The sequence below is a fragment of the Talaromyces marneffei genome, chromosome 5 (assembly GCF_009556855.1).
Source record: "Talaromyces marneffei chromosome 5, complete sequence".
NCBI classification, from domain to species: Eukaryota; Fungi; Ascomycota; class Eurotiomycetes; order Eurotiales; family Trichocomaceae; genus Talaromyces; species Talaromyces marneffei.
In genome coordinates this window covers 2,753,371-2,771,104 of record NC_072352.1, presented here as the reverse complement: position 1 = coordinate 2,771,104, position 17,734 = coordinate 2,753,371, and the positions used below count along the sequence as shown (strand labels likewise).

General features: G+C 47.6%; 3 protein-coding genes across 3 annotated transcripts; 2 read left to right on the top strand and 1 right to left on the bottom strand.

The window, feature by feature from the left end:
- Position 1: 1 nt before the first annotated feature.
- Positions 2 to 14,698, top strand: EYB26_007323 (uncharacterized protein; the record flags this gene model as incomplete). Its single annotated transcript, XM_054266595.1, has 1 exon — positions 2 to 14,698. The coding sequence occupies one exon, from the start codon at positions 2 to 4 to the stop codon at positions 14,696 to 14,698; it is 14,697 nt and encodes a 4,898-aa protein (XP_054122570.1).
- A 267-nt stretch (positions 14,699 to 14,965) lies between these two features.
- EYB26_007322 (uncharacterized protein) lies at positions 14,966 to 16,240 on the bottom strand (the record flags this gene model as incomplete). Its single annotated transcript, XM_054266594.1, has 1 exon — positions 14,966 to 16,240. One exon carries the CDS (start codon positions 16,238 to 16,240, stop codon positions 14,966 to 14,968), a length of 1,275 nt encoding a protein of 424 aa, XP_054122569.1.
- Positions 16,241 to 16,575: 335 nt separating this feature from the next.
- EYB26_007321 (uncharacterized protein) lies at positions 16,576 to 17,622 on the top strand (the record flags this gene model as incomplete). Its single annotated transcript, XM_054266593.1, has 1 exon — positions 16,963 to 17,622. One exon carries the CDS (start codon positions 16,963 to 16,965, stop codon positions 17,620 to 17,622), a length of 660 nt encoding a protein of 219 aa, XP_054122568.1.
- Between the last annotated feature and the right edge of the window lie 112 nt (positions 17,623 to 17,734).

Here is a 17,734-nt window from a genome sequence, read left to right as displayed (position 1 = left end):
GATGGAGGGGCGACCTGTCTTTAAACTAGAGCTCTCAGAAGCCGAAGCTCTCCGTCGGCTTCCAAATGAACTACAAGAGCAACTACGAAATGCATCTGGATCGCAATACTTGGATGCGCTTGCCCTGGCAGCACTCCAGCCTGGGAATACAGAATGCATTTTTGCAACATACAATGCTCTGATTGTCGACTTAGCCTCCAGATGGCTGGACTTAGATTCTGAACATCATTATTTGAATATCCTTTCAGCATTTTCACGAATTTTGCCTTTTGCGCCGCATCTTCGATCCTTTGCTCGCAAATATGCACAAACACACTCAGAATCCTTCAGCGGTTCTATACTCAACTTTGACGACACAACGATACGAAGCGCTTTATTATGTATATTTCGTCTTTCATCCTTCGACGTCGAATCTTTCTCCAGCGTTGTCTCACCAATACAACTCCAATCCCTCTTCCAACATCCAGACAACTCTGTGCGTTATTTGGCGGTTCGATGCTTCTGTTATTATATGCGAGCCGGGGACGCAGCAACACAACAGATGGTTACAACGCATATTAGTTGTGGAGCTATTGAGGGCCCTTGGGAAAATACCGTGATTGACTACAGACTGCTTGGTTTGTGGGAGGAGCGCCGGTGGCAGTTTCTCCAGACCGAACTGCACACGAAGCAAACCACATCCATCGCGGATATAGAATCGAATTTAGTGGAACTGTACAGGGACAGTTTCAGCCACCGCACAGCTAATCTTGGTGGAGTTTTAGTTCCCAAAGTGCGATGGGACATCCCTGTTCCCGAAAGCAGTCTGGTTAAGACCGAGACAGTCACGAACAATCTCAGGAGCGTAGCAAATGCGCTACTCGAACAAAAACCACTACTTCTTGTCGGATTACCCAATTCAGGAAAGACTTCTTTGGTCAATGACATAGCCAAAATCATGGGCCAGGGACCATCCATGGTAACACTTCATCTGAATGAACAAACTGACGCAAAGAGTTTGCTCGGGATGTACGCGACATCGTCTTTGACCGGCACATTTTCGTGGCAGCCCGGTGTTCTGACCAAAGCAGCCAAAGAGGGTCGCTGGATTTTGATAGAGGATCTAGACCGAGCGCCCTCAGAGGTTATTGGCCTTATGCTACCGGTTATTGAAAAAGGAGAGTTGATTATCCCAAGTCGAAAAGAGAGAATCAAATGCGCCGATGGATTCAGAATAATTGCCACCATGAAGTCTTCACTCAACAGCAAAGGCGAAGAGGTTGCTCCAAGCCATGGTCTTCTTGGAGCCAGGTTGTGGAATAAGATACAGATCAATTCGTTGCCTTTGAGCGAAGTCCGTCAGGTTCTAATCGAGAAATACCCATTGCTTTCAACCCGGGTTCCCACCTTAATCGACATTTATGACAGATTGTGCTCTGCCTTCCACAGCAGTTTAGCCGCTAGGTCTGCTCAAGGAAGGACGCCTGGATTACGAGACTTGATCAAATTATGCAACCGGCTGCACAAACGACTTCTCCGTCTCGGAGTGACGACAGGGAACGAGGCAACACCTGAGAGTTTTCAGGATGAGATATTCCTTGACACCGTGGATGCGTTCATTCGTTACCTGCCTGATCGAGATTTCGGGCACAGGCTTAGCTCCATCATCGCCGAGGCACTTCAATTGTCTCCTCAAAGAGCCGATTATTGCTTGCAAGAGCGGACTCCTCCCTATGCCGATCACGAGGACAGATTTTCCGTTGGCAGAGAAGTTTGCATGAAAATGAAAGTCACAAAGACAACAAAAGCTCGATTCAACAAGTTATCGGCTCGCTTCGCCCCAACAAGAGCTGCCCTGAAGACAATGGAACAGATTGCAGTTGCTGTGCAGGTGTCTGAACCAGTGCTACTTGTTGGAGAAACGGGTATCGGTAAAACAGCCGTCATTCAGCAATTAGCAAATTTGACCTGCCAAAAGTTGACTGTGGTCAATCTTTCTCAACAGAGCGAAAGTACGGATCTTCTGGGAGGGTTTCGGCCCGTCAATTTGCGCTCGATGGCGATTCCATTGTTGGACGAATTCAATCAGCTGTTTGAATCAACATTCTCTGCCAAAAAGAACCAGAAATTCTTGTCTTCTGTCACCAAGAGCTTAACAACTGGGAATTGGCCACGTCTCGTTAATCTCTGGCATGAGGCCGTCCGCATGGCTGACAGTGTCTTCCGTGTCCCCAAAGAATCCGAACAAAATTCCGAAGAACAACCGGCCAAGAAACGGAAGCTGGACTCCCCAAAGTATACTGCGCTGAGGGATAAGTGGGAAGGCTTTAAAATTCAGTTAAGTGACTTTGAAGCTCAGGCAAGCAGGGGTGATTCGAAGTTTGCTTTTGCCTTCGTTCAAGGAAAGATTGTTCGGGCCCTTCGGAATGGAGAGTGGGTGTTGCTAGACGAGATTAATTTAGCAACTCCAGATATCCTAGAAAATATCGCGAGCTTATTACACCACGGTGACGAAGGGTTGCCTTCTGTTCTGTTATCCGAAGCTGGAGATGTGGAACGTGTGTATGGTCATCCTGATTTCAGAATATTTGGCGCTATGAACCCCGCTACGGATGCTGGGAAAAGAGATTTGGCTCCTGGATTGCGTTCGAGATTTACAGAAATTTATGTCCACTCTCCGGATGTTGATTTTGACGACTTACTTGGGCTGATACAAACCTATCTAGGCAATCTAGTCCAGAGCGATCTCCGCCTTGCTTCTGACATCGCTAGTCTTTATCTTGCTACCAAGAAACTTACTCTTGAAAACAAATTGACCGATGGTGCGGGTCAAAAACCTCATTTCAGTATTCGTACGCTGGTGCGTACATTGGTCTACATAACAGACCATGTGCATAGTTATGGTCTTCGGCGAGCGGCTTACGAAGGTTTCTGCATGAGCTTCTTGACCCTTCTCAGTCAGGAATCAGAGAAGCTAGTTGTGCCATTGATTGAAAAGCATATATTTGGTTCTACCAAACACGCAAAATCGTTACTTGGTCAACTTCCTAGAGCTCCAGAAGACGGCAGCGAGTATGTGCAATTCAAGCATTACTGGATGAAGAAGGGCCCCTTTACCGCAGAGAAACAACCGCATTATATCATCACCCCTTTCATCGAGAAGAACCTGAAGAACTTACTTCGTGCAAGTTCAACCCGCCGATTTCCTATTCTTCTTCAAGGTCCTACTTCGTCTGGTAAAACTAGTATGGTCGAGTACCTCGCAAAAGTCTCTGGCAACAAATTCGTCCGCATCAACAATCATGAGCACACTGACTTGCAAGAGTACCTTGGCTCCTATGTGTCAACAGACGATGGGTCTTTGAAGTATCAGGAAGGTGTACTTGTGGAAGCCCTTAGAAACGGCTACTGGATTGTGCTTGACGAGCTTAACTTGGCGCCTTCGGATGTTTTGGAAGCACTCAACCGACTTCTGGACGACAATCGAGAACTTTTCTTACCTGAGACGCAAGAAGTCATTCAACCGCACCCGAATTTCATGCTTTTTGCTACTCAGAATCCGGCTGGTCTCTATGGTGGACGTAAAGTTCTTTCCAGGGCGTTCAGGAACCGTTTTCTCGAGTTACATTTCGACGACATTCCAGAAGATGAATTGGAGTATATTCTCAAGGAAAGGACGCAGATTGCGCCATCTTTCTGTTCTAGGATCGTATCTGTTTACAAAAAGCTTTCGGTCCTGAGACAGTCCACTCGTCTGTTCGAACAGAAGAACAGTTTCGCAACGCTTCGTGATCTTTTCAGATGGGCACTACGTCAAGCAGATGACCGTGAAACGTTGGCGATCAACGGCTTCATGCTTCTTGCCGAGAGAGTACGAAACTCCGCTGAACGAGGGGCTGTGAAGAAAGTTATAGAAGATGTCATGAAGGTAAAGATTGATGAAGATGCCATTTACAGTCTGGCTGAACTCGAAAGAAGGGCGGAAGGCAAAACTTCTTTGTCACAAAATATTGTCTGGACCAAGGCTATGAGAAGAGTATTTGTTCTTGTTTCTGAAGCTCTTCGAAACAATGAGCCTGTCCTCTTGGTTGGAGAAACCGGTTGTGGAAAGACTCAGATTTGCCAGGCAGTTGCTGAGATTTACGGCAAGGAAATGTACATTGTCAATGCTCATGTCAATCTTGAGACTGGTGACATAGTTGGTGCGCAAAGGCCTCTGCGAAATCGGTCTGCTATAGAACGACAATTGTGTGATGATCTCGCAAGCGTCATATCAACATTACCGGATGCTGAGATCGACCAGTCGTCGAAGAGCTTAGATAATCTCAAAGCTGCATTCGCTCAGTTGACTCCTGAAATGCTTGAGACTGTGCCTTCCGAGCTACTACATCGCATCAAGACAAACATCACAAGATCCCAGGCCCTTTTCGAGTGGTCTGATGGAAGCCTTATCACAGCCATGAAGACTGGTCAATATTTCCTCCTGGATGAGGTATCTCTTGCTGATGACTCTGTTCTTGAAAGACTCAACAGTGTTCTCGAGCCTCATAGATCACTCTTGCTAGCTGAAAAGGGCCCCATCGACTCTCTCGTAGTGGCACAAGACGGCTATCAATTCCTTTCCACCATGAATCCCGGAGGAGACTATGGTAAGAGAGAACTATCAGCTGCACTCAGGAATCGTATGACGGAGATATGGGTCCCTCAACTTTCAGAAGAAGAAGATATCCTGCCAATCTTGAAGGATAAGTTACACTCTATGAATGAGATGAAAACCAAGGCCATGCTTCAATTTGCAAAATGGTTTAAGCAAACGTTCCAAGGGTCGTCTACTTCTTCTTTATCCATCCGTGACCTGCTTGGATGGGTCGAGTTCATTAACAAGTGCCCACCGTCAAATCCAGATTTCGCTATCGTTCAAGGTGCAGCCATGGTCTACATTGACACGCTGGGTGCCAACCCATCGGCAATGCTGTCCACTTCAATGGATAGTGTCGCCCAGAGTCGTCAACTGTGTCTCGAGAGATTGGGTTCTTTGCTGGGAATCAACGCTGTGCAAATATACAATGAAAAAGCCGCAGTCACCACACAAGACGGTTATCTATGTGTCGGTCCTTTCAGATTACCAGTTTCTGCGGATTCGGCTCCAGACCCAGATTTTGTCATGGACGCACCGACTACAATTGCCAATTCCGTGCGAATTGCCCGTGGCCTACAGACATCAAAGCCTATCCTGCTTGAGGGTAGTCCTGGTGTCGGAAAGACAACATTGGTTGCATCGCTGGCTCGTGCTCTTGGAAAACCACTCACTAGGATCAACTTGTCAGATCAAACTGACCTCACTGACCTCTTTGGCTCGGACGTACCTGTTGAAGGCGGCGATGCTGGTCAGTTTGCTTGGCGAGATGCGCCATTTCTACAAGCAATGCAGAAGGGAGACTGGGTTCTTCTTGATGAGATGAATCTTGCTTCTCAATCCGTGCTGGAAGGTCTCAACTCATGTCTTGATCATCGTCAGCAGGTGTATGTGGCTGAACTTGACCAGACATTCAAGAGACACCCTGATTTTGTCCTGTTTGCGGCACAAAACCCTCACCATCAAGGTGGTGGCAGGAAAGGTCTCCCCGCATCCTTTGTCAATCGATTCACTGTTGTGTACGCGGATTCATTCAGCGATACTGATCTGAATAGTATCTGCTCGAAACTATTTCCAAGAATCCCTTCCGATCAGACATCCAAGATGGTTGAATTCATGTCAAAGCTGAACTGGGCCATTGACCATGATCGGGAATTTGCCAATATCGGAGGTCCTTGGGAGCTCAATCTTCGTGATATTATTCGATGGTTCCAGCTTTCTGATCGTGGAAACGTGCACATACCAAGTGGATACTTCCTTGAGAATATCATCAGTCACAGGTTTCGCACGGAAAAAGACCGCTCCCTTATATCTTCAGTCTTCGAGCAGTCTTTCAAGATTCCCGCTCCAGAGAAGTCCTACTATCATAACTTGACGGCCGAGAAGTTCCAGGTTGGGCTTGCGGCAATGCCCAGAAGACAACTCGAGCAGAATACCACGGATTCAGATATCAAGATACTCCCTGCTCACCTTCCAATCCTCGAGTCTCTTATTTTCTGTATTGAACGAGCCTGGCCAAGTATCCTCGTGGGACCTTCAGGTTGTGGTAAAACAACAACAATCCGCACACTCGCATCTATACAGGGAGCCGAGCTTGTGGAGTTAGCGTTGAGTGCTGATACAGACACTATGGATTTGATCGGTGGTTTCGAACAGATTGACTACCGCAGACAAACTCAATCATTAGCCAAGGATGTGGTGAATTTTATACACCGCCAAATTATCAGCTCCGTCACATCTGAGTCTACCTCGAGTGGGATTTCAGACCTGCTTGAAATCTACCGTGTTTGCAGCCATTCCGATATCAACACAGAAACACTTGCGAATGCCATTAACGCTCTCCAGACTCGTTTTGATGGTCCAACATTCAACAATCTCGCCCAACGATGCACTGCGTTGGTACAGACTTCCAAGGACGCACACAAAGTGGGTTTCGAGTGGACGGAAGGAGCTTTAACTGAGGCCATCCAACTTGGTCACTGGGTTGTGCTTGATAATGCAAACCTTTGCAACGCATCTGTCCTCGATCGATTGAACTCTTTGATGGAACCAAATGGATACTTGGTATTGAACGAACAACGCACGGAAGACGGTTCTGCTCGAATGATTGTTCCGCATCCCAATTTCAGGCTGTTCCTTACTATGGACCCTAGAAATGGAGAATTGTCTCGAGCCATGCGTAATCGATCTGTGGAAGTCTGCTTCCTGTCAGAATTCCCAGTCGCTGCATCTGCCAAACATACGCCCTCCTTTACGCTTGAGTCGGCATTGTACCGCCTACGCTATGTTTGGAACTCTGGTGCCGAGTCAGAAGCATTTGTTGCAGATCAGTCATTTGGCATTCGTCTGGACCACGTTGAGATGTCTGATCTTTCCAGCTTTTACCATTCACTTCGACAATTGGCTGTCTCCATCCCTGTAGTGGAACAGTCGAATGCCGCTATGGAAGTTCTTGAGCGTTATGCCAAGTTGGTCGAAGACAACTCACAATGGAAAGTCCTTTCTTCTTTGAGTCTTGAGGCTGGTGGGCAGGGAGCTGAACTTGTGCACCCTCTTATCAACGAGCCAAAACTGTTATTGCATTCAAACATTGCCGATCGAACAATACTCATTTCTCGATTGCAAGATATCAAACTGAGTTTGCATAAATTACAACAGCGTCTGGCTCATTCGCATCAAAACTCGCAACATCTCAAACCCTCCCAGATGACAAGATTGGAACGTTCTTTTGCTTCAAGTAGGATATCAAGCCTGATGAAAGATGACACCCAGGCAGTGAGCTCTTTCTTGACAGACTTTATTCGAGTGTCATACGATTTTATTCAAGGGCTTGATAGCGATGATGAGGTGGTCAATGATGCAGTTTCCGCGCTTAAAGGTTTCACCAGATTCTGCTGGGATATTTACGCTGTCACGCAAGTCAAAGAGCTCGATGAAGGCGTGTTTCAAATCTACCTGCAGATAGGCCAGCAAATCTTGTCGTCCGCCGCCGAAAGTCAATCTGCTCTTTCTACGTTGTTCTCTTCTTTAGCCCAGCTTCTCAGTCGCTTCAGGTCAACGTGGGCATTGAGAACAGGATTGAGCATGCGAAGGATCTGGGATGCTTGGAGACCGGTCACTTGCACGGATATCGAACAGTTGAACTCGCTTCTTGATCTGGAAGGTGTGGTTTCTGAGTTCAATAAGATCGCGCTTCAGACACGATTAAACATTTCTCAGCTCGGACTAGTCCGGAAATCGCTGATTGAAGCGCAGAATGCAATGCTCCTCAACAACGCGGATGGCAAGCTTTTGGTACCGAGTCTGAAGCAGCAAGTCACGGAGCTGGTCTCTGCAACCCAATTATACTCATCAGCCCAACCGCCACATTTCTTGCAGGTCTTTGAGAGTATGTGCGAGTACCACGATCTGCCAATGCTCTGGAACGAGAGCCAAGTCCAACGGCATAGACATTTGAATGAAACACTTCCTCTACTTGCCGGTAGACCAGCGTACTCTACACTGCCGTTCAACAAGAAATCTCCGGTTTCTGCTATCCTACACAGGCTAGCTCTCTACAATGGCTCTGAAACATCGGCAGTTGCTGTTTCGCCCTGGTCAGGACTCTTCTCAGTTGATCTGTTACAACATGTGCAACGCACCGGTGAAGTTCTTCTTGGACGACTCGATTTCTTTCAGAGCGAGCTTCATGCATTGGTTGAAGCGGTGACGTATAGTTCTCGCGAGATAGCTCTGTCTCAGAGTTTGCTACTCGCAAGGGTGTTTGCTTGTGTGATATTGGAGATTGTTTCTCTTCATCAAGATTTCTTGAATACAATCATTCTTGAGGAAGTTGTCACTGTGCTGCATACAATCCAGAACACTGGTACATTCCACGGCTTAGTGCCTCAACTTGAGCCTGCAATCGACCTACCGCCAAACCATTTCTTCAGACAGTTCGTTGAAGATCTTTCAAGATGCATTCAGACGCTTGCAAACGTTCAAGACAACTCATCTGTGAATATCCTATACGAATTGGGCTATGTTTGCGTCCAACTCTCAGTGATCTGTCTCCGTCTCTTTGTCCCAGACAAGCCTTATGACCCTTCGCTGGGTCTAGTGGTTGAAAGACAACGTCACGCTGACCAAGTGCGGCAATTGACCACGGAAGACGAAGCTCTGGCCACTTTTGAGAAGGAGTTTTCCGGTCAAACTTCCAATCTGCGTCGCCGTTTGATCAAGGAAGAGTTGAAAAGACTAGGCTCAACTCCGCCTGCTTCTCCTGTCAGTCGCCCAGCCAAATCACGACTCATGGAATTGCACGGCGAGTTTATGAATCTGCACAACTCAGTGCTGAGTAGGAATCCGGAAACATTTGGTGCCGCCGAGTTCAAACAATACGGAAACCTTTTGAAAGACAACATCCGTCTCATTTGCGCTCGTCTTCGGACCAACTTTAGAACTTACGACGACATCACGGTTTTAGTCACTCAATTCCTCACAATGCTTGATTTGGGAGCGTCGCTTTGTCTTGGCGCAGCCAACAAAAGCCCGTCTAAAATATCCAAGATTATCACCCAGTCCACCCCTTTCATTGGCGGTAAGACACATGCTGCAACAATAACCACAGCTAGCTCGTCGAAGAACCAAATCAAAGTGCAGATTCATCAACTTTCGTCACTTGTTCTCCATCATGGTGCCGACTCGTCTAGTCTAGCGCCAGAAGCTGGTCTGTCAAGTCTTAAGGACATATTCCAATCTCTTCATTATATTTGGAAAACACAACTCGTCGAAGACCAGAAGGAGGCTGCAGAAAAATCTTCAACATATCGCTACAAAGGGTCATTTGAGGATAGTGAGGAAGTCGATGAAGCAGAGCTCCGTGAGCTGTTCCCTGTCTATGAAGGTAACGAGCAGGAAGAATCGGAAAAGTCTCGAATGGATATCACTTCGATTTCTCTCAAGTTGACCGAACTGCATGCAGCCATCTTTTCACCTGGAGATATTGAAGCAAATCTGAGACAGTTCATTGTTGAATCTACTCGTCTGCTTGGATCTTTGAGCAGCGGAGAAGAGTCATCTGCAGCGCCAAAATCTTACCTCCCCGGTATCCTGCTGGTACTGAAAGACGAATTGAAATCTTACGAGAACGTTTCTCCAAGACATTACAACTTCTACTTGGATGCGAACATTGCAGAGGCCAAACGTCTTGTGTCGCTTGTGCTTTTCGTGCGAACTCGATTTGTCCAGCTACAAGCAGCATGGCCTGATCATGCAGCTATTCATGATGTTTTGGTCTGTTGTCAAGAGATCTTGCAATTCAAACACTTGGAACCTGTTGCCAAGTATATCACCAAGTTGGAGAAGCTACATGGTCTCGTTCATGAGTGGCAACTGGTAGCTAGCAAAGAGTACTCAGCTGCCACATTGTATGATGAGATCACGGCTCTGACCATTAGCTGGAGACGTCTTGAACTGTCAACATGGGCAAAACTGCTAGACTTAGAGTTCGAAAAGTGTGAGCAAGCCGTCTCCACCTGGTGGTTCGTGGCATACGAGGCATTCATTGCTCTGCCCTTACAAAAGGCCGAGAATGGTGAAGATCTCAAGGATTATACGACCGAAGCCCTTCATACTCTCGAAACATTCCTCAAGTCTACAACAATTGGCCAATTTAATGCACGTCTGAGACTGATTGAGCAGTTTAGATCACTATTACTGCTATTTACGAAACATAACTCAGCCTTGAGCTGCATTGTCTCGGCTCTGGAAAACTTCTTGCACCATTACAGACCGTATGGGCCCGTCGTCAACAAGACATTGGAAGAGAAAAGGAAGTCTCTTGACAGGGACGTCAAAGAGCAGATTCAACTTGCCAGTTGGAAAGATACAAATATCACGGCCCTTCGTGAGAGTGCTCGACGGTCGCATTACAAGCTGTTCAAGTATGTTCGAAAGTACAGAGAATTCCTTGCTCAACCCACCGACCCGATACTTCAACAAGGTATGCCAGAATTGCAAAAGCAGACAGTGGATAGTCAACCTGCCAAGCCTCTTTCAATCATTCTGTGGGACTCATCGGAGGCTCTTACGGTTTGCGAACAGTCTGATCTTATCTGGGCCAACCGAGCTCCTAGGTTCAAAGATCCGTCAACTACTGCTGCCAATATGTTGAGAGTCTACACGTCCTCATTGTCCGATTTGGATATCCCTTCGCAACTGAGTAGCTTCGTCGCAGACGTACTAGAGACTGTCAAGTCTTTCAAGTCTGAGACCCCAGGCACCACTTTAACAGAAGACAACAAGGATGATCTGCAGCACCTCAAGACTCAGAAACGTCGCTTTTATGCTGAAACACTCCGTCAACTTCATTTTATGGGCATACGACGAAATGTGAGCACTGTGTTCATCGAAGAGCAAGCCACTGTCAATCAAGTCCTTGCTACCACGCCCAACATCATAGTTGAACATGGGCCAGCCGCTGATGTTGCTCAAAGTGCAGACTCTTACTTCCACAGATTCCTTGATGTACTCCCAAATGTTAGGAAGTACTCCCGTGAATACAACGAGGATTTGAACCCGACTGAAGTCACAAGAAGTATTGGGTCTGCCGAGGGTTTCTTGGTGTTGATCAGAAAGCAAAGAGAATCTCTCGCCCCCGCTATCAAACACCTAGTAGATCTCAAATCTACATCTACTAGTATGAAGGTTATCTGGACTCACGGGGCTTCGCATCTCAGACAGGACAATCAATCGGGCCTTGTTGAAAGAGAAACAGCATTCAAACGTGTTTCTTGGCTGATTCCTCTTCTTGGAGTTGGAAAAGAGATTGTGGAAATCCATTCCTTGTACTCGGGTTCACCCAGTGTTGCTGGCACCTTTGGCGTATGGAGAGATACACTTGCACGTCTCAAGAGCGATATTGCGCGACTGCCACATCTCCCTGAAGGAATCACATCTCAAGTCACAATTGATACAGGGTGTGAGGTCATGCAGAACTTTGCACAACTCAATTCCGAGTTCACAGCCCTCATCGAAGAGCGGCCTGATCTGGAATTTGTCCTCGAGCAAGTTATTTCTTGGCTAGAGATTCCTGTTCCTACTGATGCGTCATCCACAGACAGTGATTTGATAATTGAGAATCTGAACGGTCATTATCTCTCCGCAGTTGACAAGATCTTGGTTGCACTACAAGGACTCAAGGGCTCTTTAACCTCTCTACCATCCGATATGGAGGACAAAGACTGGCTCTCTCGGACAGATTCTTCGTTGTCGAAGACTCTCAGAGATCTACATATCGCGGAAATTACAGCATCCTTGAACTCCGTTCTCGAAAAACTTCACTCTCTGCAGGACGCTGATTCCAATTTGCCTCTCGCCAGCGCCATCATAGCGGGACTCCTACCAATAACAGAGCAATATTACAATATCTGTGAGGACATGATTGGCCGTTTTCTTGGAGTTCACAGAGAAGTTTGCAAGATGTCCTATGTACTCTCCAAATCATTCACGCAGATCGCGTCGGAGGGCTTCTGCAGTCCTCGTGAAGCCTCCTCTACTGAGGAAAGTGGATCTGGTAAGGTCGAATCTGGTACGGGTCTAGGTGACGGCGAAGGAGCCGAGGATATTAGCAAAGATATTCAAGATGATGAAGATCTATCCGAGCTCGCGCAGGAAAAGAACCAGGAGAAATCAAAGGATGATGTTGAAAAGTCTGAAGATGCTGTGAACATGGATCAGGAAGATCTTGAAGGCGACTTCGACGATGAACAGAAGGAAGAAGAAGGTGAAGACAAGGAAGATGGGTCAGATGAAGAAGAAGGGGATGATGAAATCGATGAAGAAGTAGGCAGCGTCAATGATCTTGACCCTAATGCCGTTGATGAAAAGTTATGGGACGGTGCGCATGACGAGCAGCAGAAGGAGACAGAAAACGAAGAAGGTAAAGGACAAACCGAAAGTGATGAGCAGGCCGCAGCCAATGACAAGAAGGAGCAAGACCTGAAAGACCAGGAAGAGAAGGACGATGAAGAGTCAATGGAGGGAGAGGAAGGAGAGGAAGGAGAAGAAGCTCCTGAAGACGAGGAAGAAACGGGTGGTAGAGAAGAGCTTGATGTCACTGATCCACATGCCAAGGAAGAACAGACTCTTGACCTTCCAGAGGAGATGCAGCTCGATGGGGAAGGACTAGAGGACGCCGAGTCGGATATGAGCGATGATGGCATGGATGAGATGTCCGACTTTGAGCCTGCTACTGAAGACAAGGTCGAGGAAATGGCTGACGATGATGCCGAGCGCAGCGCAACCCCAGACCCGGGTGATATTGACAATATGGAAGAGGATGATCAGGATGAAATTGATGCAGGGGAGCCAGAAGATCAGCAAGAAGCCAATATTGCTGGCGAGGAAGAAACCGCCGAGGAAGAACCGGAGCAGAAAGAGAATAAGAATCTGGAAAAGGATGAAAATACTGCAACTGGTGAAAACCCCGAACAAAGTGACGAGATTGCTGGTGGGATTGGTCTGGATGCAGACACCAAGGAAGAAAAGGGCTCGTCTGGCAACGCTCAACAAGAAGGAGGCGCTGAAGAAGCTGGCTCAGAAGAACAACCAAATGGTGCTACAGAGGAGGGTGCAGACCGGAAGAAGGCTGATAGCAGCGCTGGGGGAACAGGTGAAGACTCACAGGATGATCCACAGTCGGAAGCATTCAAAAAACTGGGCGATGTTCTCGAGGAATGGCACCGTAGGCAGCAAGAGATAATGAATTCGTCAAAGGACAAGGAGGAGCAAACTTTGCCGCCAGATACTGATATGGCCGATGCAGAGTTTGAGCATCTGGCGGACGCAGATGATGCTGCAGATACGCAGGCATTAGGCCAGGCTAGCGAAGAACAAGCAGAGGCATTGGATCAACAAAAAGCCGTCGAGACCGAGAAGCCTAGTGGTACAGATGATGCCCCGCCTGACGTTATAGATGGCGGCAAGGATAATCAACTTGACGAAAACTTGCTAGATGACGCAGCAATGGATCTTGATGTAGCTGAAGCTGATGCTATAGAAGGTGCTCAACCTGCTAAGGGCACATTGGTTGGTGAGACAGACAAGGAACGGGATGGCGAGCAACCAACGGAAGAAGAATTGGACGAAGTGGATACGCATCTAGCGGCAATTCACCTATCCTCAGCCAATGCCCCCAAGACATCAATCGACGAGGCCCGAAAACTATGGGCTCACTACGAAGCCGTCACCAACGATCTTTCTCTCTCGCTTACCGAACAGCTCCGTCTTATCCTCGCCCCTACGCTCGCCACCAAACTTCGGGGTGACTTCCGAACCGGCAAACGACTCAACATCAAAAAGATCATTCCATACATCGCTTCCCAGTACAAGCGCGACAAGATCTGGATGCGTCGTTCAATCCCCAGCAAACGCAACTATCAAATCATGCTAGCCGTCGACGATAGTAAATCCATGCTTGAAAGTGGAAGTGGCCAGCTTGCCTTTGAGACGCTGGCCCTCGTGGCCCGAAGTTTGAGTATGTTGGAAGCAGGAGATTTGTGCATCGTCGGTTTCGGAGACGAAGAGCATGTCCGGGTTGCGCACGAATTCGGCAAGCCATTCTCGTCAGAGGCGGGTACTCAAGTCTTCCAACAATTCAGTTATCAGCAAACTGGTACAAACGTACGCAAACTTGTTGCTGATTCGATTGCCCTCTTCCGTGAGGCGCGCGCAAGAAGATCTGGTGGTGGCGGTAATTCAGCGGACCTCTGGCAACTAGAACTCATTATTTCCGACGGTATCTGCGAAGACCATGAGACGATTCGACGGCTCGTGCGACAGGCACAGGAAGAGCGGATCATGATAGTATTCATCATCGTTGATGCGGCTTCGGGAAATTCGATTCTAGACTTGACACAAGCAAGCTTTGAGCCAGATGACTCTGCGATGGGCACAGGGGAGATGAAACTCAAGATGAAGAAATATTTAGAGGGATTCCCGTTTGCCTATTATTTGGTGGTGAGGGATGTGCGTGAGTTGCCGGCTGTTTTGGCGATGGCATTGAAGCAGTGGTTTGCAGAGGTTGTTGATACATCTTCATAAATCACCGTGTCTACGGTTTATACAAAAGTGAATGGAGTTTGATGGGTTGCATGTTTAGGAGTTTTTGTGATAGTGTTTTTCATGTTATGTATAAACGAGAAATGTATAGGTATATTTTCTTAAAATTGACAGTACAATATCAGCCTACATACTCGAATGAATTCTGAGTTTACGATAATTAGAATTCTAGGTTCGGCTTCTGAGGTCAAACTAGGATAGATTGCTTTATACTGAATAGTACCGACTATAGCTTGAACAGAGAGCCTATCACCAACCATACCTAGATCCAGCTTCCTTCTTATTCCTCCTTCCAGCCGCAAAACTATCCTCAAGCGCATCCTTCTGCGAATTCGCCGCCTGCACAAGTTGCCTTAAAGAGTGCTTACCCGGCGCAATTGCTCGAACAGGGTTATGTTGTTGAGCAGCAAGTTCTTCTTCCGTAGTCCTGGAAAGTATCTCCTGATTTGATGCGTACTCTGCATCGGTGTTGAATGTTAGTATTCGAGAGTTGGTTTGTGCTGCTGTGTTTCGGCCGAGTAGTTGTCGCCGTTGGGCACGGGAGAGGTTTAGGTCGTTGGCGATGGCGTCGAGGGTTGATTGTTGTTGGGTTGAGGGGGTTGGGTAGGAGGTGGAGGGTTGGTTGTGTTGTTCTAGTGTGGAGATGTCTTCTTCTATGGTGGAAGGTTCGTTGGCGAATTCAGGGTTGTATACGATTGATTCGTATCTGCTTGTTGATGGGGTCGGCGCAGCCTTTTCTTCACTTGAAAATGAAAAAAGGCTAACTTTTGGTTTGACTGGAGCTGCGGCTGCGGTCACAGTGGCAGCTGGTATGGAAGCATCTTTCTCTGAAGGAAGATTATCTGCGCTACTCGGCTTCTGTACGGCACTGGCAGTACCTGCTGCTGCTGCTGCCCGAGCTGCCACAAATGCAGCAGACTTTTTCTTCGGCCCATTGCGCGCCACAGATAGCGGCTTAAACATCATCGCATTGCCCTTCTTCTTGTAATCTTCCTCTCTCAGTAGACTACCTTCTTTCGCATCATTGCGCAAACTTCCAGGTTTCGGTATCGTATCATCCTCCGCGCCTCCTGTCGAAGCTTGATTAAGAGCCTGCTCCTGACACCATTCAGCATCCGCCTGCCGATCAAACCCCGGACCGGCACCAGTCTTCAAATTGAAAACCTTTGTACTCTTGCTTGCATTCCCGCCAGATGTAGTAGGTAGATTTGCGCGTTTCGGCGTCGGGAGGATCGAATTGAATCCAGAGAATATTCCGCCACCGGTTGTTCGAGGTTTCTTTCTTGCAGGTCCGTCTTGATCATCATTTTCAAGGTTATCGGCTTGAGTTTCTGGTTTGATCGAGGGGAGTGCGACTCGGATTTTGCGTGGGTTTCCGCGGTCTACGATTGATGAGAATTTCTGGTCGGATTGGGATGGTTTTGTCTCTGGAGCTGGTGGTTGAGGTTTGGTAGTTGGTTGAGTGACTTGAGGCTGTTCCTCATCATCTGAGCCCTCGGAGTCTGAATACTGTACTAAGCCCATGTTTCTCCACGTTGAATGTTGATATGATTGTTGAATGGGTATTGTTTGAGGTCAATTTAATGAATGAATACTATGTAAATGCGCCACGGAGATCGGCGAGCACGGACCATGCGGAGTGGACATTTCGCCTGACTTCACCACCGTCCTCTTTTATTTAGCTACCAGTCACGACAACAATGCAAGATCTTCCTCTCGCATTCTATTCGAGCGTGTGCTTTACAAGCTGCTTTATGTGAAACTACGAGGAAATTCACCAGCATCAGGACAGGAACAGAACTCGCATGATGTCATCAGTCGCATACTCCGCAAGCCGTTAAGAGCTCGTCAAGACAACCATGGATGGAACAACAGCTCAATCTAACGGCGAGCATGCATCCAACTACCCCAATCATCTAAAGGAGGAAGAAAACAAAAGGACAAAGGATGGAACGAATGAATCCGAATACAGATCCTCCCGATCCTCCAAGTTCCGCTTCAAATCCTCAAAATCACGGTCAAGGCATCACTCAAGCGGAGATGACAGAAGCCATTCCGATGAGCACAAATCTCACCGTCACCGACACCACCACCATCGTCACCACCATAGCTCCCGGCGCTCTCCAAAGCGCCAAAAGACCGAGGACGAACCATTTCCTCAATCGCTTGGTGGTCGCCGCTCCTTATCCCCCGACACTGCGTTCCGCGAATCTCTATTCGATGCTCTAGGTGACGATGAAGGCGCTATGTATTGGGAATCTGTGTACGGACAACCAATACACACTTATGCCGTGCCATCAGTCCCTAAGGGTCCGGACGGGGAATTGGAGCGCATGACAGACGAAGAGTATGCCGAATATGTACGAGCTCGAATGTGGGAACGTTCGCATGAGGGGATAATGCATGAGAGAGAACGCCAGAGACAGGAGAAAGCCAAGGCGAAGAAACGCGCCGAAACCGAGCAGCAAGAACGTTCTCGATTTGATGAAGCGCTTGAAGAGAGTCTGCGGAGGGGCGAGAAACGGAGACGCGCAAAGCAGTGGAAAGCGGCGTGGGAAAAGTATCTAAAGAGTTGGGAAGAGCTAGCTGATTTGGCCAAAACGCCCCTTTCTTCTGATACCGAGAAGCCATTCTATATTCGGAACTATATCTACTGGCCCGTTGAATCTGGCAAACGGCGAGATATCTCGCGCGATGAAATCAGGGATTTCATGCAACACTCACCCTCCGAGAGCTTCTCGAACACGCTAAAAGTGGAGCGTATTCGCTGGCATCCGGATAAGATGCTTCATCGATACGGCGGGTTGGGTCTGGGGGAAGAGAAGACCCTAGTGCAGAGCGTTACGGAAGTATTTCAGATTCTGGATGATTTGTGGATTGAGGCAAAGGGGCGTCATACCAGTTAAACGAAGCGGAGGGGACACGATATGATGATAACGGTGTATGATATCCAACACTTCTATTTAGGCGGGGGCATTTGGTCGTTTGATATGATTTAATAATTTATAGTGATACCCC